Source organism: Macadamia integrifolia, chromosome 6 (assembly GCF_013358625.1).
Source record: "Macadamia integrifolia cultivar HAES 741 chromosome 6, SCU_Mint_v3, whole genome shotgun sequence".
NCBI classification, from domain to species: domain Eukaryota; kingdom Viridiplantae; phylum Streptophyta; class Magnoliopsida; order Proteales; family Proteaceae; genus Macadamia; species Macadamia integrifolia.
Window position 1 is genome coordinate 21028148 of NC_056562.1, and position 21651 is coordinate 21049798.

Here is a 21651-nt window from a genome sequence, read left to right on the forward strand (position 1 = left end):
GTGGTACATTCAAGAGGGCCAATCGTACTGCTTTTAAATTGCTGCAGTCAGCACCTTTATTTTCAGTCATTTACATTTCTGTTGAGAGCCGGTGGACGGCATTGTCTTTACTTTTCCGAGTACTCACGGTGGGCCTTCTCCGACAGCCCTATGGGCGTATCGCGGGAGGGAGTTCGCGGCTCGTACCCGGAGTATACGCGCACTGTGGTTGTAGTAGCACTAAAACCAAGGACTTAGTAATGTTGCTTAGGTGGATGTGATTTAAAATGTATAGCATGGCATGTAGTGCATATGATGTGTTGTGATTTGTGGACTGTTGTGTGTGGTCCATCTTTCTACTTACTGAGCTAGTGAGCTCATCCCACGTGTACACCCCCTTTTTAGATGATTTTGCAGGTCATAGATCTGAGGAGCATGGGGTGGGTCCCACAGTCGAGTTTCCTGAAGAGGACTGGTGGACCCCTGAGGAGTTTGAGCACGGCGTAGACTGCTCGTGCGAGAGCTGTGCTGCGGGACAGCAGTTCTGAGGCCGTGCTGAGCTCCACTTCTGAGGCCGAGCTGAGCTCTTCCTTGTGATGCCGAGCTGGGCACAACCCTTGATGCCAAGCTGAGCTCCAGCCTTGATACCGAGCCGAGCTGTGTACTCTGATGGTTTTGATGATTCCCTGTATATACTTGATATTTGAATTTTATTCTTTTGTGTATATATCATGCCTTCGGGCCCAAATGTATATAAAATTATTGTATCACCATTCGGGTATCAAGTATATGGGATTTATTCACAGGTAAAACTTAGTCTTCCGCTGATCTGATGAACTTATGTTAGTGTGCGTATGCTGTGGTGGAATACAGTATCTGATGATCCTGGCAGGTTTGGGTTAACTGGTGTTAACTCGGTCACCGCTCCGGTTCAGTGTGAACGGGGTGTGACAATATGGCTATAATACTGAAGTGGAATTAACAAGAAGAGAATTGGAAACGACAAGGAAAATGCCGAATGAAGGGTTCACCGAGTAGTTGAGGCGTTTCCGTGACAAAGCATCCATGATGAGGGATCGACCAAGTGAGCGAGATCAGATTGCCATGATCATGAGGTCGGTGTGTGATCCCTACAAGGATGTGTTGTTTGGCTAGGTAATATTGACATTTGATGGACTCAGAATGGCAGCCCAGCAAGTCGAAGACACCCTCGCCCAAGAAGAGCTCCCCAAGTACAGCAAACTTGCTAAGGAGGCTAGTAGCAATAGAAAACCTCCTACCCAACAGAGGAATTCGGGGTCTAATGCCATGATGGCGATTCTTCCCACAACGTTGGCCTTGCCTACTCCTTGGGGACTTCTTTGAGTTCAGTTTTGAATCGTTTGCTTTAGGCCGGTCTTATAGTCAAGCCAGAGCCTAGACCCTTACCAGAGCGGAAACCTGATTGGTTCAATCCAAACCTGTTTTGTGACTACCATTCTCAGCAAGGTCACACAACAGATAGATGTTACAAGTTGCAGGAGGAAATCCAGGATCTGCTTGATGCAAAGAAGTTTGAAATCCGGGTCAAACGACCCAATGTTGCCACAAATCCCCTTCCTCAGCATCGAACAGTTAACGCCTTGTAGGAAGATTTAGGAAATTTTGACCCGACTTCCCTTATCATTTTTCTATCAGTGAAGAGTAGCCAAGCAGCGGCTACCAACGTTGGAGATCTTAGCGGATTTACTTTCCCCCTTCTGGCTGATGTTGTCACTTCTAGTTTAAAAGAGCCTGTAGAGTCAGAGTTGAAGGAAGATGAGATCAATGGCCTATATGATGAATCTGATTTTGAGACTTACACACCAAATCTTGGTTTGGAGCTAAATGCAATCAAACTTGAAGCCAATGAGGATTATGATATCATTATCCCTAGGGAAGGGTTGCAGGCAAAGCAAAGGTTTTCAGAGTCTGACGATGAGGTAGAGCTCTACATTCCAGGTGAGATAATAGCAGAAACTCGAAGTGGGAAGAACTACAAGGCAGCAGGACTCACAGAACCACCAACAAGGCCAAAAGATTAGGGACTGAACAATAAGTTGATTGAACCGAAGAATCAAGTATTGAGACAGTTACAGAAGACCCAAGCAAATATATCTATTTGGGGCTTGCTCATGGCCTCTCCTACCCATAGGGAAGCAATGTTGAAATCTCTGGCAAGCATCCAAGTTCCAATTGGGACCGATCCGACACAACTAGCGAGCCTAGTAGGAGCCGCATATGCAGTGAACTCATTGATGTTTGCAGATGCCAATCTCCCTCTTGAAGGTTCAAACCACACAAGGGCTTTACATATAACCATTGATTGCAGAGGATGTCGAATTCCTCAAGTATTGGTAGACAATGGGTCGGAGTTAAATGTTTTCCCTCTCAGGACCTTTAAACATTTGGGATTTGATGAAGCCGAGATGAAGCCATCTAGTCAATGTGTTTGAGCTTATGACAACACCAGGAGGAGCGTGTTGGGAATTTTCACTGTGGTGATAGTAGTTGGACCGGTAGAATTTGAGGTAGACTTCCAAGTTATTGATATTCTTGCGTCTTTCAATATGATTTTAGGCCGTCCATGGTTGCATAAGGCTGGGGCAGTTTCCTCTTCCCTTCACTAAAAGATAAAATTTATGTTCAAAGGGCAGGTGATCACTATCTTAGCAGATCCTGACTTGGTCAACATGATGGCATCCGTTGATGTGGGGGAAAATAACAATGGTGATACATCTGAAGTTCATTTGGGAGGTTTTGAGTTGGGCAGTATCAATGCAACTTTGGGGCCTAGTTCACCGGGAGAGAGATTTGCTTTGACAGAGTTTAACATCGCCAACCCCGGAGCAACCAACATGCTTCTTAAAATAAAGTATTTTCCAGGCATGGGCCTAGGTGTGCGACAATAGGGTGACCCAGATATTTTATCTCTGAATGTGAACACACAACGCTTTGGCCTTGGTTATGTTATGACAGAGGAGGACCAACAAAAGATAGCAGCCAAGAAGCAAAAATATGACAGAAATTTCGAGAGATATGATGGGTTGAAATACAAGAATGAGGGGAAGAATTTGATCCATATGCGTAGCAACGGGGAAAGTTCTGAAGGAAAGGCAACAGAGGCAGGTTATCAACAGAACAAGACCGTCAAGGCTGGGCTAGTCAAGGTTTCAAAGTGGAGCAACATGGAAGATGGATCTCAGACCGTCAATGTGACTCCCTATTTCAAAACTTTGAATAGTTATTTCATCAAAGAAGGGAAGGATTTCTTCTATTGCGGATTCCCAGAACCATAGTTAGATGTGTTTTCAGGGGAGAGGCTACCAGTCTTTGAGATCTTCTTTGATTGCGCGATTGATTGGGCAGAGTTAGAACATTACTCACTAAAGCAGTTTGAACAGGTCCAACAGGGACACACAGAGGAAGACCTAGATGTTAGCGGTCTCTTCGATGAGGAGATTATGATGATTGGTGGGACCAATGAATCTGAGACACCTTCACCAAACTTGTTGATTCATCGTGCTGAGGGTGTCATTCCTAACTGGAGCTGTTTGGATGAGTTTGTTTACCCTAAGGAGCTGAAATTTGTACCTGAAGAGTCGGCCATGTCTGGGCCTAAGTCCTTTAAGTTTGTAGGCAGTCCACTAGTTGTTTCTCCTTCTGTTTCTCTCCATGTCGGAGAAGGTATTTCCAATTATGCAGTGTCGGTTTCGATCGGAGCTAAGTCTGATGTAATTGTCCCAGTTATTAATGAAATGAATTCTTCCGAGTATATTGCTTCTTCCTCTTCCCTATCCCCTCCATCTCCTGATGATGAATGTTGCGATGACCCATCTCCTGAATTTCTCAAATCATTAAAAGCTTTAAAGGAAAAGAAGGCCAAACCTGTCTGTGAGGATTTCAGGCTAATAAATTTGGGGTTAGAACATGATCCCCGGGAGGTTAGACTTGGCATGTCCCTTGATGAGCAAGAGACAACCCAATTAATCGAGCTCTTAAAATAATTTGAGGAGGTGTTTGCTTGGTCATACGCTGATATGCCCGGTATTGTTGCCAACATAGTTCAACATGATCTCCCTCTTTTCTCTGATGCAAAGCCGTTCCAACAAAAGATTCGGCGCATGCTTCCGGATTGGGCTTTGATGGTAAAAGAGGAGATTGCTAAGCAACTCAGTGTAGGGTTCATTGAGGTGACGAGGTATACTGAATGGTTGGAAAATGTCGTAGTTGTACCAAAGAAGGATGGTCAGATCAGGGTATGTGTGGATTATAGGGACATTAGTAGGGCGAGCCCCAAAGATAATTTTCCCTTACCCCACATCAATCTTTTAGTGGATAATACTGCGGGGCATGTGCTTCTATCATTCATGGATGGGTTTTCTGGTTACAATCAGATCCAAATGAATCCCAAAGATAAAGACAAGACTTCTTTCACTATGGATTGGGGCACTTATAGATACAGGGTGATACCTTTTGGTTTGAAGAATGCCGGTGCTACCTACCAAAGGGCCGCCACCACTATCTTGCATGATTTGATACACAAAGAAGTGGAGGTGTATGTAGATGACATGATTGTCAAGTCAATTAATCGAGAAGGGCACTTTAAGGCTTTGAAGGTTTTCTTTGAGAGGATCAAGGAGTTCAAACTGAGACTGAACCCACAAAAATGTGTATTTGGGGTGACAGGTGGTATGCTTTTGGGGTTCATGGTAAGTGAGAAAGGCATTGAGATTGACCCATCCAAAATCAAAGCGATAACAGAAATGTCACCTCCTCAAACGGAGAAGGAAATTCGAGGGTTTTTAGGAAGGATCCAATACATTAGTCGGTTCATTTCTCAACTAACAGCCATACATGAACCGATCTTCAAATTACTGAAAAAGGATCAACCTAAGAGGTGGAATCCTCAATGCCAATTGGCTTTTGATCGCATCAAGAGCTACCTGGTAAACCCACCAATCCTCATTCCCTCTACTCCCGGAAGGCCATTGTTGTTGTATCTCTCTGTATTAGAAAACTCCATGGGATCGATGGTGGCTCAGCATGGTCCAGATGGGCATACAGAGCGAACAATTTATTACCTTAGTAAGAAGTTCACAGACTATGAGACAAGGTACACAACCCTGGAGAAGACTTGTGCAGCTTTGGTTTGGGCAACAAGGAGGTTGAGACATTACATGTTGACTTATTCAGTCTTTTTGGTATCCAGAATGGATCCCATCAAATACCTTTTTGAGAAACACGCGTTGACAGGGAGATTAGCACATTGGTTATTGCTCTTAGCGGAGTTCGACATTGTGTATGTCACCCAGAAGTCCATCAAGGGTAATGTCATCGCTGAACATCTATCCGCACATCCAGTTGTTGATACAAGGCCTCTAAATAACATATTTCTAGATGAAGATGTAGTTTATGTTGAGGTTGAAAATGAGGTTGGCATTTGGCAAATTTTCTTTGATGGAGCCGCCAATCACAAAGGTTGCGGAGCCGGAGTTCTACTTATAACTCCTGAAGGGTTGAACATGCCCATGGCATATAGGTTGGACTTTGAGTGCACCAACAACATGGCCGAGTATGAAGCTTGCTTCATGGGATTGAAAGCAACCATCTCTATTGGGGTCAAAAGATTGGAAGTATACGGAGATTCGTCGATTGTCATATGCCAAGTCCAAGGTAAGTGGAAAACAAAGGAGGAAAAGTTAAAACCATACCAAGGGTGTGTAGAGTCTCTAATGAAGAAGTTCACAGAAATTAGTTTTGACTATTTCCAGAGGGACAATAACAGGTTTGCCAATGCTTTGGCTACTCTCGCATCGATGGTTGATTTTGGTCTGGGTGAGCAAATACAACCATTCATTATAGATCGGAGAGATCATCCTTCACATCAAGGCTTCGTCAATGCCCTGATAGTAGATGGTAGGCCTTGGTTTACCCATATTGTGGAATTTATCAGAGAGGGGAAGTACCCTGCGGATGCTACATAAGGAGATAAAAGGTTCCTGAGTTGTTACACCACCCAATTCATATTACATGAAGATATTTTATACAAGCGATCTTTTGATGATGTACAACTAGTGTGCGTGGATGAAGATCAAGCACAAACAATCTTGGAGCAAGTACATCAGGGAATCTGTGGCCCTCACATGAATGCCCATATGTTGGCTAAGAAAATTCTCCACTTAGGGTATTTTTGGAATACATTGAAGCCGATTGCACAGAATTTGTGAAGAAGTGCCATAAATGTCAGATTTTTTCCAACCTCATCCATGTGCCCCCAACAGAATTGCACATGCTGAGTTCTCCGTGGCCTTTTTCCACTTGGGGTATCGATGTGATTAGAAAAATTAACCCCAAAGCTTCGAACGGGCATGAGTTTGTGTTAGTAGCTATTGATTACTTTACCAAATGGGTAGAGGCTCAGTTATACGCAAAACTCACAGCTACAAAGGTAGCCAAATTTTTGCAAGAACATATCATTTGCTGACATGGGATGCCCCATGAGGTGATTTTTGAGCAAGGTCAACATTTTAGGGGCAAGGCACAGGAGTTGTGTGACCAATTCAGGATTGCAAGGCATAGGTCTTCTCCTTATTGCCCTCAAACCAATGGAGCGGTTGAAGTGGAAAAAAAAAACATGAAGGTCATACTCCAAAAGATGGTTGATAAGAACAATGATTGGGCTAACAAATTACCTTATGCCTTATGGGCTTATCGGACTTCTATTAGAACTCCAACTGGGGCAACTCTGTACACTTTAGTATATGGGATGGAAGCAGTCCTCCCGGTTGAGCTAGAGGTCCCCTCTCTTATAATCCTCATGGAGAGTTAGATTCCAGAAGTGGATTGGCTCAAGTCGAGGTACGAGGAGTTGAACCTCATTGATGAAAAAAGGATGAAGGCAATGGACAACATGAAGAAGTATCAACTGCGAGTTACAAGGGCTTTCAACAAAAAAGTCCACCCACGTTCCTTGGAAGTTGGAGATTTGGTTTTAAAGGAGCAGAGAGCACCCATTCATGACCCAAGGGGTAAGTTTAGGCCAAACTGGAGTGGCCCTTTTGCGGTGAAGGAAATCCTCCTGGAGAAGGCAATACGCCTTGTAGATCTTGATGGTCAAGAACTGCAGTACCTGACCAACTTAGATCAGCTGAAAAAGTATTATGTTTAGCCTTCGCATTCAAAAAAAAATAAAATAAAGGGGAATGCAATGAAGGAAAATTGCCTTTGAGGCATGAACTACGCTCGACCTGATTCCTAAATTTTTAGGATACATAGGCAGCTTGAAAGTCAAAATCGAGCTCGGTCAATTTCCGCCACACCTTATAGCGGGTTGGACCTAATTTTCCATTTTTAGCTATCCCTTTCCCCTTCCAAACAAATGGTTTCTCGCTACTCTTATCATCAGGAGGTGATCGAGTCCGACTAAGAACTCTTTCCACCATCTCTCAAATTCGGCGGATTCCAAAGAGTTTTCATCTTTAGTCCTTTTTTCAAAATGACTATTTTGATTGATGTGATTTCTCCCATGAACTCGTCATCTTTGCAAATAATTGTCTTGATCTGGCTCGAAGACTCCATCTGTCGTTCTCCTATTCGACGGTTCCCAAGAGTTTTCAATAGCCCCTCTTTTAGCTTAACTTTTTCTTTAGTCAGCGTGATCCCTCTCATGAGGTCGCTATCCAAAGTAGTATCCTTACTCTACCCGTGGCAGAGCCATCAGGTTAGTTTCCTTCGGTATGTGTGTCTTAACATCTGTTTTAGTTTAGGGTTTAGGCCCAGACATGCTCGCGGTCATCTGAGAGACTGATGAGCACAATTATGTGTGAAATCTAGGGTAGTAAAACATGTATTTTACATATTTAGAATGGAGCTACCTTGGGTTTTACTCTCTTTTTGCAGGCTTTATATTTTCAAGGCCTTAAGGACTATCGGGAGCCATATCTTCAATTTTACACGTAAAGAGGTCCTATTTCTTTCCATGGTTGCGAAGAGGACGAAATTCTGAGCAAGATGGACGTGTTCAATTAAAAGTACACATTCGTTTGGTCACCCGTACAAATGATTATTCTTTTTCGGGTCAGAAAAAGAATAATGGATCAGAACTGAACCGAGATGCAGAACCAGCCCGTTTGCAATTGTCCCAGAGGTACAAGGAATACTCCAAATGCCAACAAGGATCGATGGACCACATCATTAAGTGATTAAAGATTTGTTTTTTGTAACAACAACTACCTAGCGTAGTTGGTGAGCTATGGTGTACAAAATTCTCTTGCTCACCAAGAGGTCTCAAGTTCGAATCTTATGGTTTTTTTTTTTTTAGAAGATTTTGTTGAAGATTTCCTGCTTTTCACTCACTTAAAGCACTAAGGGCATGGAGGGGATTTCCACATCAAGTTAGAAGCAAGCAAAATCGTGGAAGCAAGAAGAGAAGAAAAAAAAAGGAAAGAGAAAAAAAGGGGAGAACAAAAAATTGTCCAAATCTTCTCTCTCCTCCACATCATCACCAAAGATTGTCCAAATCACACAAAGGAAGAAAAAAAAAATCGTCCCTAGGAGAGAGAAAAAAAAGAAGAAAAATAAATTAGAAAAAAAAAAGGAAAGAAAATAAGCAAAAAATTTTAGGAAATTTCTCAAAATTTATTTCTCTCTTCTCTCTCCTCCATCTTAGCACTTTTGGACTCAAAAAATCTCACAATCAATTGTGAGTTTCTCTCTTTTAGGAAAGAGAAAATTGTTACCCTACCTCTCCATTCCCTATAAATACAACTCATGTAAGAGGAGGAGACACAATTCATTCTTCTTCTAGTTTTTTTTTTAGTTGCTCTCTATCTCCCTCTCTCACTCTTTGGTTTTAGTTCTTCTCTATTTTTGCTTTAATCACTTTTGTAATAGTTTTTTTTATTTCAATTAATGCAAGTACTCTTTTATTTTTATTCAGTTCTTTTTATGTTTATGATTTATGCAATTGAGTTGTAATTTTTTTAAGTTATAGTTCTAGGCTTAGATCTAGGTGACAAGATCACGAGCCGTGGAGCAATTTTTTTTTTTCAAGTTCAAGCATTGATTCAAGTAAGTAGGCTCCTTCAGTAGTCTTCTCTCCCCCCTCTCATTCCCTCTTCTGACTACCATTTCTTTCTTAATTTAGGATTTTTATTCAGTCATTACATTATTGCTATCCCTTTCCCCCAAGGTTCATGGCTAGTGTATGTGTTGGCTTTGCCCCTCCTAGCCATAAAACCATCAATTTATTGCTTTTATTTTAATTGTCTCCCTTTCCCTAAAGCCAAGTAGAGAAACCCTTGTAAGAGTAACTCTCTGGTCAAGTAGGGAAGCTCATATTATGATGCATCCCTCGGGCTAAGTAGAAAAACCTGCTTGTGAGTCTCTCTCTAGCTTTATCCCCTTTCTTTTACTTTATTTTTATTTCAGCATTTTTTTTCCTTTATTATTATTTTTTTTTAATTGCGTGGGTTGTTTACTTTTAGTTATTTATTTATTTAATTTTAATTGTGTGGCTTGCGTCTTTAAATTCTTAGATGACGAATGGTTAGGACGTTATTTTTAGGACGGTAATTAGAATTAGATCACAACCATTAATCAGTTCACTTTCGCATTATTAAAAGAAATAAAAAATAAAGTGGCTGCTCTCCCTGTGTTCGACCCGTAGCTACACTGATTCGTACGCTTGCGGTTACATTTTAAATCTCAAACAGTCATCATGTCCAAAACAGCTACCATATCTTGTAGGACACCCTGCTTTGCACACAGATGAACATTGAGTTGTGAGAACCATGCATGCAAGGAAGATAACCACAACAACTCTACTAGTGTTTGCCATTAGCTTTTCTTCTTGAACCCTTGGGATATTCTCAATTTTAAAGTTAAGGATATTATTTATACTAAAAAAGGTAAGGTTTTCATATGGTCACATTTATATTAGGAAGGAGGAACCCTGACAGTCTAGGATTCTCCACTTCGAGACAGTCCTTGTTAACGGTAGGCTGTGATTTACTAAAGCAAAGAAAATGAAAAATAAGAGTTATGTCTGAGCATAGGAATAATATACAGGCAGGGTTCTTTTTTAACTTATAATTTATATCATTACTTCTTTATATTAAAGATTGGGTCTGGCATATGGCTATGGAGACCATTATCTTTTATTGCCACTTATGGATTTCCATACAGGCACTAACTCACATTATTTAGGAACATTGAAAAACATCCTTTGCTGCAGATGAGGTGGTGCAGCGAGCATCGGACTGTCGAGACGACATTAGCAGGCAACATCTGATGGCCAGAACAACATCGGGGTATGTGCCGATTCATCTCAGCAGTTCGATACTAGTTGCACCGTTGCACTCGCGGCAGACAATCATTACTGTAGGAACAGTAAAGATATACTTAGTGGTAAGCCCAATAATTGGACAGGATCTTTTTCATACATTGTATGTTTAAAAAATAAAAAATAAAAAAATCTATTATATTGTTTTATATTTGGTAAAGAGTATATATAGCTCAATCAAATCGGATTTGGCTATGACCAACTATCTCCTTACATAGCACTAGTGCACCATACAGGGAATGATTTTCCACCACCTATTTTCCATCAGTGACAAGTCATTTATGGAACTAGATCATCTCTAGTGCACATCCGATGGCTCAGGGTATATGTCCCATGCTATTAACCATCTGATGCACGATAAATGTAATGCGAGATCGGGGGCCCCAAAAGAACCAACGCTATTGGATGTGGTGGTATAATAATCCATGAATTTTACTCTCTGACACATTTCAAACTTAATACAGTAATTCTGATTCCTGATTATCTGATTATCGAAGTCTTGAATGTTATAACAGGAATCACAAATGCTTAAAACAGTATTGCAGGATATAATATCTCTATGACACATTTCATCAAACACTTGAGGTGAGTTTTGTGCTCGTTGAGGACTAAGGAAGTGAAGCAACAAAAAAAAAAATGGAAGAAAATGAAATGGAACAAATAGAGAAAGAAATCAAATTTAAAGCTTTATTATCCGAGTGAGAATGAAGAGATATTTTGGCCATAAAAATGCACCCAACTCAAAAACAATTCAAATCTGTGTTCTGTGTGCTCGTTGAGGACTAAGGAACTAAAGCGAGTCTTCACAGTAGGTGTGAGAAAGAAGAATGTTGAGACGCTATTATGGAGTAATCTGTGTTTTGTGCTCGTTGAGGACTAAGGAACTTAAGCGAGTCTTCATAGTAGGAGTGAGAAAGAAGAATGTTGAGAAGCTATCATGGAGTCATCTCCGATTGTCACTCTCTCATATCTCTTTCTTCCCTCCTAAACCTAATAGAACCAGAGAGGTTTTGCTTCGGCCATGGAAAGTGAGTCGCGAGAGGGTAAGAGAAAGAGATCGTGAGAGTGGGTTTTTATTTTTCTTCTTATTTTGGTCCGGAAATAAAAAAGGAAATTTTAATGTTTAAGTGAAACTTTTTTCACATGTAAAATATATTTCCCTTGCAATCAAACATCTAAATTTATTTTCCCTGGGAAAAAAATTTTACTTTACATAAAAAATTTGCATTCTCCTTGCAACCAAACGCAGCCTAAATTTGTTCATAGCTAGGGATGTAGTTGGGCACTACATTCATGTGGTCATCACTTTGTATGTTCTTTGGGATGTTGATTGTAAGGCAAAAGTGTGAGTGTATTTATATGTATACATTGAATTGGGTCATACAGGAATCTTACATGTGTTACTGCCAGTTGATGAAGATTTTTTTTTTTTGGTTAGAAAAAAAGAAAATATTATCAAAAAACTAGATTAGATTGGGTTTAACAAACTATCGATGTTTGTAATTAGTACTTTCCGACTCATTGCTTTTGCCACTAGCTTCTTAAGCAATAATATAAAGTTGTTGTTTTTCTTAATACATAACATCGGTTTATGCACAAAATGCTTAGTAGTTAGAAGTAGGAGAATTGAGGTCCACGGCCATCTATGAACAAGTTTCTTGTTAGTAGCCTGCAATTGGTCCTCTGACTTGAAATGTTGTTATCGTTACTATTATGCATTATGGATTTTGGTGCGCCAATAGTTGATGTTACTCTGATTTTATATTGGCGTACTAGATTTTTAGTGATTGATTGTGAACGAAAAGAGATTCTCAACATAAAATGAAATCCACTATCCATTGGGAGAATATCATAGAGCGATTGTTTGTATATGATTGGATAAAAATCCGGATCCGGTGGCACGTTTGTAAATAATATACTAAAGAGGTAGGATCTTTAGGTTGCTGCAATCTTATGCATAATCCATGATAAGCCACTGGCTCAATTCTGAAGTTACGCATGCTTTGATTATTCTTATGAAGCATCTTCTTTTTTTATGTGCAAATCTTCAGTAGAATGTTGCTTTGATGAAATATATTGTATCCATATAGATTTTTTTTACTGTTCTCATTCTGGCAATGCTGATAGAATGCATTTACAGACAAAATTAGATCTTCCGATGGTGTTCATACCTTTCTTTGTTTATTATTTCTGTTATAAAGGTTCGCTTTGTGGTGTTCATAGCTTCTTCCAAGACGACCTCTGTTTAACTTTTCTATCGCAAAGGAAGTCCTTGCAGAGACAAAACGGTGATAAAATCTCACTAATTTTCATTTTATGCGATGAACCTCGATTGTTTTTGAAATGGGTTTCTCCTATTTTGAATGATCAACTAGTCTTGCTGACGGCTCAGGATGGATCACAAGATTTAGTATCTTCTGGTTTGTCTCTACTCTCGAGTCCAAACATCTGCCATCCATTTGATTTAATTGTTCAGATAACTTCATGGGATGCTTCCCATTATCTTTATAGCATTTCTGTGTCGTCCAAGTATTTGGGTCCTTATGACCCATCTTTCACTATGTCCTTTTACATCCAAGGAACAAAGGCAGGGTCACCAATTTGGTGTAAATTAGGAGTTCTGTTTCAGTCTCTGTCTCATAGGCTCAAAATAACTAGTTCAGTTTGAATTCTCTCAAGTTCAATGCTTGCTTGCATTTGAAATTTAGAAATTCTTGTATTATATGATAATTAAAACATGAATGTGTTATAATTAAAGGAGTGTCGTGTGTCATGATTCAGCCATATATATGCTATATGCACTCTGTCCTGAGATGTTGAGATACTACCGCATATGCTTTCTTTCCCAGTTGCTTGTTCTATGGGGTGTGAGTTTCTGATTGATTGTGCATTTGAATCAATTGTGTCAGTATCCGTGAAATACTTGACTGCCATGTAAGAAGAATTAGCTCTTTTAATTCAATCCAAGAAGTTTGTACAGGGCAAGCACTAGCTTCATATTTGCCACATATTTTGCTACTTGCTTTTCATTGCTATTAGCAAAACCCCAAACTCTACGGTATAAGATCAAGGTCATGGCCCCAGTAATGACCATGACTAAACCAGTATTGCCAAACGTGGATGCCCAGCACCCAATTCATTGGAAACTCATACTGAGAAGGAAAGAATAAAATGTCATAAAAATATTCGATGAATAAAGAAGGGACACTTGTTTAGCTCAATGCCCCTCTAGCTCAGTGGCAGTGCTGCTAGGCAGTTGGGTTAAGCCCTTACAGTTGGGTTATTCTCTAGATCAGAAAATATTTGATCTGATCTTTCAGGGATTGTTAGGCTCTGTGTAGGACCCAAAAATGATTTACATTCTGATAGAGATGAAAGAACATCATTACATAATATTTGATCTGATCTTTCAGGGAAAGTATTATATTGTTCTTCTTGTGCCAGAAACATGAAAGGGGTGTAACTGGTTACAGTTTAATAAGTTTGGTTGGTATACTAGTTTTTTAAAATTTTACATCTATTTTACATCAATTTTACATCCAACCTAACAACTCTGGTAAATTAATCTCACTTCACTTCTGTTGCAACCAAACGACTCGAAAGGGAAAAAAAATTTCTTGCACTTCCCTTCACTTCCCTTCCCTTTCCCATTTCCCTTGCAACCAAACGCAGCCTTAGGGTGTAAGCCCCTGAACAATAACAAACCCATAATCATAATCATAATCATAACCATGATAATCATGCTGTATGGCTCTTTGTACCATCTGTTGTTCGCAGTGTATTTCCAGACTTTAAGGGGGATTCAACGAGCTACTTGGTTCACTGGAGTTTCAGAGAAAGACTTTCAAGGTCATTTCAACAATGCTGTTCATGAGCACTTGCAAACAGTGAGAATGGAAAGAAGATACTATGTCAAATTATACATTTTATTGTTTTTAACCGCAAAAGAAACCAAAAGAAAGAGAGCAAAAGCAAAAGGTTTTGTTCATATTAATATAGGTATTATCTCATTATGCATTTGGGTAACATTTTGACCCTATCACCTTTATAAATTGAGAGATGTAAGGATAAAGAACGGAAACATCCATCAAATTGGTCTTTTCATATGCATCAATTTAAAAAAGGCATCATATGGTGATAACATTACCTGAAATTCCTTAACCATCAAACAAAATGTAAGAGCTGTTGTTGAACTTTACACATATTGGTAGAATTTGAGAGCAATGGTGCATGCGCCACAATCAAACTTCAGAGAGGATCTCTTCCGGAGGAATTTTCTTCTAGAAAATATCAGAAGGAAAATGATAGCACTTGACAGTTCCAACCAAAGTGAGGGCCTCTTTAAGTGCGTCCAAGAAATAGTCAGGGTGATCCTCTATGTGCATGAGGCCATAATGGGATTGTATCTGACTTAAAACTCTTCCAACAATCTGCAGAGATATTGATACAGGGATCTTGGCGTTAGCTTAATATGATCCAATGCTCAACAATTTTACTTTAATAAAATGTAATGCTTTCAGCTAGGAAATGAAAGAATGACATTGGAGAAAATGGCTACAAATAACAGGACCAACCTTCCTTGCATAGCCACCATAAGCTACCCCACCAATTAAAGCATACTGCGAACCTGCAATACACATTTCAACCCTCAATTTCTATGTCGAGCATAGCCCACAATACAACCATGAATATAAGCCTCTGTATATAATAGCAAACAGCTGTAATGACTAGCAAGATTAACTAGATGCATGGTGCTACATTTTACAGTTCTTCTAGTTAAGGAGGATACAAAAATGAGAAATATTTACTTAATTTGTAGAGAAATGTAATGAGAGAAATAGGATACGTGGAGCTATATTACATACTTGGAAATAAGAAATATTTACTTAAAGAAAGGCACCTTAAACTTGTTAACGTGTGATGAGGTGGGAGACTTAGGCTGCATTTAGTATGCTTTATTGGAATGCATTCTAGGTCGATACTGCATTCCAAGAAATCATTACCAAATACAGCCTTGTCTTTCATCCATGATCCTAAAATATGGATCTACTATTTATTTTATACATTTGTCATCTCATCTTTTCAACCTCAAGATTTTGTGGATCCAGGCACCCCACCCCTTACTGATCTCAACTCTAAACTGTGGTTAAGGAGAATGAACTATTATACAGCTATACCTTGAAAGCGTTTGGAATCATATAGTGGCCTTTTTGAAATTAAGGCTGTGTTTGCTATAATTTCTTGGCATCCATTATGACCTAGAATGCATGCCAGACGCAGCATTAAGCTCACTAGTTAAACAAACCCATGAGAGAGGCCTTGCAACCTGTGCTGACAAAATACTGCAGATTTCCAACTAACATATGGAGTTTGCACCACATCTCAAGTGTTGGGATTGAAGAGGTTCAGAAGCTCTTCTACTTTATCACCACTTCAAATGGGAATTTTCACCAAGAGGTGACTGTTGGTGACTTGATGTGTGCTAAAACAGTGCTCTTAATAGCCCTCATTTTTATTTAAGAAGTAATTCATATGATAACAATCACATGTTTGGGGTCAACACACCTGAGGGACTTAAGTGGAGAAGGGAACTCTTCATGTGGCCAATCTCCAGATGGATGCCCTCGAACAGTCAAGTAATCCAAATAGCACAGAGATCCATTCTCCTAGTAGGAAAGAGAATCTATGTCATCTGATTAGACTACATTCAAAGGCAGACCCGGGGGTGCGGGGGGCCTGGCTATTCACTCCCTCCACCCCTCAAAAAAAAAAAAAAAAAAAAAAAAAAGCCTATTAAAGTCCCCCATATCCATATGTGCATAGATCTCTTAGAAGCTGGGTAAGACCCCAAGGAAATTGTGTTACAGACAGATTTTATTCAAATATTCCTCAAAAGAAGATAAAGGCTCTGAATAAACAGAGAAAGATAAGCAGAATACCATTTTCTGTTTTCTTGAAAAGTCCTGCTTTCTTCAAACTATCAACTGTCTGTAAGTTGGTGCCACCAGCCAACTGCAAAAAACCTTTCCGCCCAAGCAGAATATGGCAAGGTTTAGCAGTTATTCACAGATGGAATAAAAATTGTACATCAGTTTCCTTGGTCCTTGGTTAACATAGCTATTTAAGACACCATACCGTGAGGTCTATCACTTAGTGCAGCCAAATGAACAGCAAATGCAATAGCTTCCCTAGTGGCACCTTTTCCAATATCTCCACTCATGGGACGGCCATCCAGCTATGGCCAATAGAATGTGTCAGACACTTATAGAAATGAAAAGGCTAATTTGACTTGTAAAAAAGTGTCATAAGCATTGTAAGCTTCAAGTAGCTCTCTTGAAACTCCACACATTGCAAGGCGCACCTGCCATAGATTGTAGCAGCTAAGACGAGGACCCATGATTGAGAATACTCTGCTCATTGTAGCAGCGGTTGAATCCCCAATATATGGTAAGCTAACCTGGATGAAGTGAAAGGTTAATCGATGATCCCCAAGAAATCTACAAAAGTCACACACTTCTAATTCATATCCCAAAGCGCTGTGCACATCTCATTAGACCCACATTTTAAATCTTCTACAAATGTTTTGTCACCACCCAGGATGAATACCTTTCATTTTCTTCAACCAATTGCATCTTTTTGCCAAGGACTTCACAGGAAATGGACTCATGTCAACTCTCACATCATTACCAAAACCCTGAACAAACAATTTAATGGACTTTATTTCGGATTGTATCTGGTTAAAACCTAAGATGACTGTTTCTACTTTCTACCACCAACCCATCAAGACTCAAGAAGAGTCTAGTTCAAAGCATCACTTCATGCACTCAAATGCTATAGAATTCCAAAAGAGATAATGATATGATCTCATTTCAGGTAACAAGTAAATGCAAACTTGAATTTTAAAAATTAAGGATATCAATTCAATTTCAATACTTTTTGTCTGGTTAAGTACTTACCGCAACTAGCTTCACATGCCAAATTGAATCTCCCAATCTATTCCAGAGTTCTTCAAAACAATCAGTTTGCCTATAAATAAACAAATAATGTGAAGCTAATAAGTTTTATGAGGCATTAGTTAGGTTAAGAAGTTCAATATATAATTCAAGTCAATTTAACTCTTACTGTACCAATTTTGGAACTACTGACATTGTAAGAAATTCATTCCCACTACCTTCCACTAGTATGTATCTCTACAGCATCCACATCACTTCTCTTAAGAAGTTGAGCTGTCTCAGCTGCATCTCTGACATATGTAGCAGCTCCTAAAACAGCTTAACCAAGATTAGTTTAATAAAGCATCGTTAATGTTAGAACATCAAAGCCAACACTACTGAAAGTAAGAAGAGAAGAAATTTACAAGGTCCATTTACGATTATTATTTTTTTTTTTTTAGCACCGGCATCAATGGATAACAGGATGGGTTGATCCAGGGTGAAAAAGAATTAGAAGCCAACATGAGAGGAAAAAGAATAAAGAAAATTATACCTACTTATTTTATCATAGGGACATACAGGAATGCACCGGCCACAACCATAGCAACGTTCAGTTATAACTCCACCCTACATATGGATCTCATGTTTAATAGGACATAGGAAAACCGCAATACACAACATATTTGAAGTTGAAAAATAATATTGACTCCATATAACACCTGGAATTTACCACATGCAGCTTTGCCATGAGTAGATCCATCTTCCCTTGGTAACAGTTCTAGTGAAATTGCATTTGCAGGACAAACCATTTCACATGGTCTTGAACAATCAGGTGGACAATCCTCTGGATCAAATTCTGCCAAGATAGTACTGGATGAAGGTAAGTACTGAAATCAAACAATAAAAAGCAGAAGAAACCGTCATTAATTGTCATGACTCAACATATACTTCTTGTGCATGGGGGTGCTGGCAGCCAACATATAAGAGGTCCCAACTAGGAGATGTATGTCAGATACCAACCCAATCCCCCAGTATTAAAAAAAACTAGGGTATATAATAAGATAAGAATATTCTTATGAAATAGATCCTGAGTTTCCAAACCAGTGTGATAAAGCATAAAGTGGGTGACCTTGGCAATACAGATACTTTACTTCAATATTGAACCACATGATCCCATGCCTCTGATCAAGGGTCCTTCTTTCTTCCCTTTTTTTTTCCCTTCCGCTGACAGGTTTTGATCAAGGGCTTTCTATAGACCATCGTTCCCCAACATATACAGAATTTAATTGTTTATATGGTTAGGATTCTTACATATGGCTTGTTTCATTGATATAGTTTATCTCCAAAATGGGGGACAACGACTGGCCTGCTGGATTAATATGCATCCAGTAACTTGCATGATCTAGATGTGTTAAGTATATCATCCATCCAATGTTCTTGGATGAGTTTAATGCTATAACACTCAACCATGTCAAATGGCATCCACAAATGGACATGGCACCATGCCTATTTAACCTGCATTGTCTTACTCAAACCAAGGTTTGCCTAGATATAAAGAAGGAGCAATTGCCATCAAAAAGCGCATACCACCCATGGGATCACCAGCTTCTTCTTCTCATATAACTACCTTTAACTTAAATAATCCTATTTAAACAACTTCAAGACTTACTGGGTAATGGGTATTTAACTTCCACTCCATTTAACCACTAATTGGATTTTTTATTTTATGCTCAGGATTCAATTTGTTAATTTTTTCTGTCCAAATATATCAGAACCATCAGCATTATCATCCTTGCTATCACAAAGCAGTGACCAACCACACACACACACACACACAAACCAACACACACAGAGAAATACTAAGTGGGTGTGTATTTGGGTATTACCAGCTTTGCGGAAATGGAGATCTTCGTCGTCGTTAACACTGATCATAACCCAAGGCCGTCGAAGGAGACCCCCAATCTCTTCCGCCACATCGATACCTTCGTTCACCGCAGTCACCACCGATTCATCCGCCGCACAATCAATGCAATCAACTGCAAGCGTTCATCATCCTCGAACAAGACATTCAGATTCCAGCCAGACGCTAATGAAATAAAGCAGAGAGCCAGATTGATAGATATTCCTCACCCCCAGCCAAAGTGTAAACGAGAGAGAGATTTCTGATATCGACGACATCCTGAAATAAAGCTTTCAGGAGTGGTGAAAATTAAAAAAAAAAAAAAGGGAAAATTTCAGCTTTTCTGGAGGGTTTAGATACGCTTTAATCATCACCTCAAAGCTAGCGCCGCAGATGAGCTTGACCCAATTCCCCTTTCGGAGGGATTCGTGTGGGGAACTCGAAATCGATGGGATTCCAATCGTTTTGATAAGGTTTTTAACGGCTTCAAAACTCTTGTTGTTGTATCTCCTATGCTTCTCTTTCACTGCAGGAAAGCAGGAAAGAAAGTAAAGTATGCTGTGTGTGTGTGTGTGTGTGTGTGTGAGAGAGAGAGAGAGAGAGAATTACCTTCTTGGTGATGCTGTTGTTGGGGAAGAAGAGAAGCATAGCAGGGAAAGCTCAAAGCCATTGGAACAAAAAAAAAAAAGGCAAAGCTACTACTTGAAAGTGACCATAGAAATGAATGACAGCTCCGTCCAGAGAAATTATCTGCAAACCTGCAAGTATGAGCGCATCAGCGCATCTATATTTTCTCACTGCTCACAGCCCCCCTTGAGCCTTAGATTACTCAAGTCCCCCTGATGCTTCAAACAAATGAGACACCTCTCCTACTTAGAAAGCTCTTCTAAGAGCAACAATGGTGCCTTATCCTAAGGAAAGGTTGTGCCTTTGTGTGGCATACGGATATGGCATCAACGTTCAGAGAACCCTTTATAAGTACTTTATTATCTTCAATTTTGATATTTGTCATTCTTGATATTCAATTTCTACCCAAAAAAAAAAAAAAAACTTTGATGTTCAATTATTAATGATCCATCTTAGGGATGTGTTCTTAATAAGAAAGAAAAAAAAAAAAAAAAAATATATATATATATATATATGCATACTTCAGAGTGTGTTTGTCAATCCTCTCTGGTAGTGGTTATTCTCCATTTGAGATTCAGTTGTTTTTTTGGTGTAATGGCCATAATTAGCATCTGTTTTACTTGGACTCATTGGTGGTATCGAACCAACAATTTTTGACTGTTACTTGGGTTGTCCTCATGACAGTCAAAGAAATGGAAAAATTCATTTTACTATAGGGTTTACAAATTCCTTCCTAAATTTTAGTATTTCTCAAAATGCCTTTTAAGATTCTGTTTCTTTGACTATCACCAGGGTTGCAACCCCAAAAAACAGTTAAATTTCGATCCAAACCAATTAGTGTTTCGAAGTGCTAAATAGAATCCCAATGTTAAAATGTGAAATGTTTGGATTAGTGAACTTTAGCTAACTCATATTCCTCCATATTTCCTCTTAATGTATTTAGTGTCACTTAAACTTACAAACCTCAAATTCTCCAATGATTAGTTTTGAGTGATTCCTCAACCAATGAGGCTGGCTAGGCCACTGTTATAATGTATCAAAAGAGTTTTAATTCATGGGACTTGGTTATGGTGTGATAGGAGATGAGGTTGAGGTTGACGCCATGGAGTCTTCTTCAAAAGGTTGAAGGAAGCGGGAAGATGAGATACCAATCAGTAGAGGTATGGCCTTGGGAGTAATTTTATATTCTACCTAAAGTGCATTTGATTTGTGCTAAATTTACTAATTTTTCTCTCAATTGCTTTTAACAATTCAGTGGCAGTGTTTACTCACTTATTAGCTCAAAAAAATGAGGATGAATAGGTGGAGGTAAGGGTGTCAACCGGTTGGACTTAGTCGGGCTTAATCGAACCTCATCCTTTTTCCCCTTGCACTGTGACCACTCGAATAGTTTGTCACGCTTGCATATGATGGGTTTGGACACTTTTATAAACGGTTGATCGAGTTTTGGTAGTTACTAAGCCATTTATCTCTAAAGAGGTTTTAAGTGTATCAGGCTAAGGTTGTGTGTAATAGTCATCCAGATATTTCTGTTCCAAGGAACAAAAACATGGAATAAAATGATTGGTGTCAATTTTTTTTATTTTTTTTTTTAACGAAAAGGAAAAGAATGCTAAAAATGCAAAATGATGGTACGACGAAACTTTGTTCCATCATTTCAATTTTGTTCAATTATAAAAAAAGTGAACAACTATGGTAATCGTTCCTAAAACAAGTTCATCAAATACCATTTTTTTGTTTAAAAACGACATTTTGACACAAAAACTGAAAATTCTGTGTTTGACATTCTAGAACCCAATGACTATCAAACGCAGCCTAAATAAAAAAGCTCTAAACGGGCTCTCAGTTAC

The 21651-nt window shown here is 39.2% G+C and overlaps 1 protein-coding gene across 5 annotated transcripts; it reads right to left on the bottom strand.

Moving 5' to 3' along the window:
- Positions 1 to 13680: 13680 nt before the first annotated feature.
- Positions 13681 to 20137, bottom strand: LOC122080818. 5 transcript variants are annotated; one of them, XR_006140917.1, is made up of 14 exons: positions 19784 to 20134; positions 19549 to 19700; positions 19405 to 19453; positions 19161 to 19310; positions 17994 to 18130; positions 17832 to 17901; positions 17514 to 17613; positions 17299 to 17368; positions 16704 to 16799; positions 16478 to 16577; positions 16282 to 16365; positions 14917 to 14969; positions 14490 to 14772; positions 13681 to 14164 (listed from the first exon to the last, which is right to left on the bottom strand). XR_006140917.1 is itself a non-coding variant. In XM_042647676.1 (13 exons), the coding sequence occupies exons 1-13, from the start codon at positions 19842 to 19844 to the stop codon at positions 14623 to 14625; spliced, it is 1272 nt and encodes a 423-aa protein (XP_042503610.1). In that variant the 5' UTR covers positions 19845 to 20134; the 3' UTR covers positions 13798 to 14622. The 5 variants fall into 5 exon arrangements, 3 of the variants coding, with proteins under 3 accessions (XP_042503610.1, XP_042503611.1, XP_042503612.1); XR_006140918.1 differs by having other exon boundaries at positions 13681 to 14206; XM_042647676.1 differs by having other exon boundaries at positions 13798 to 14772.
- Positions 20138 to 21651: the final 1514 nt, after the last annotated feature.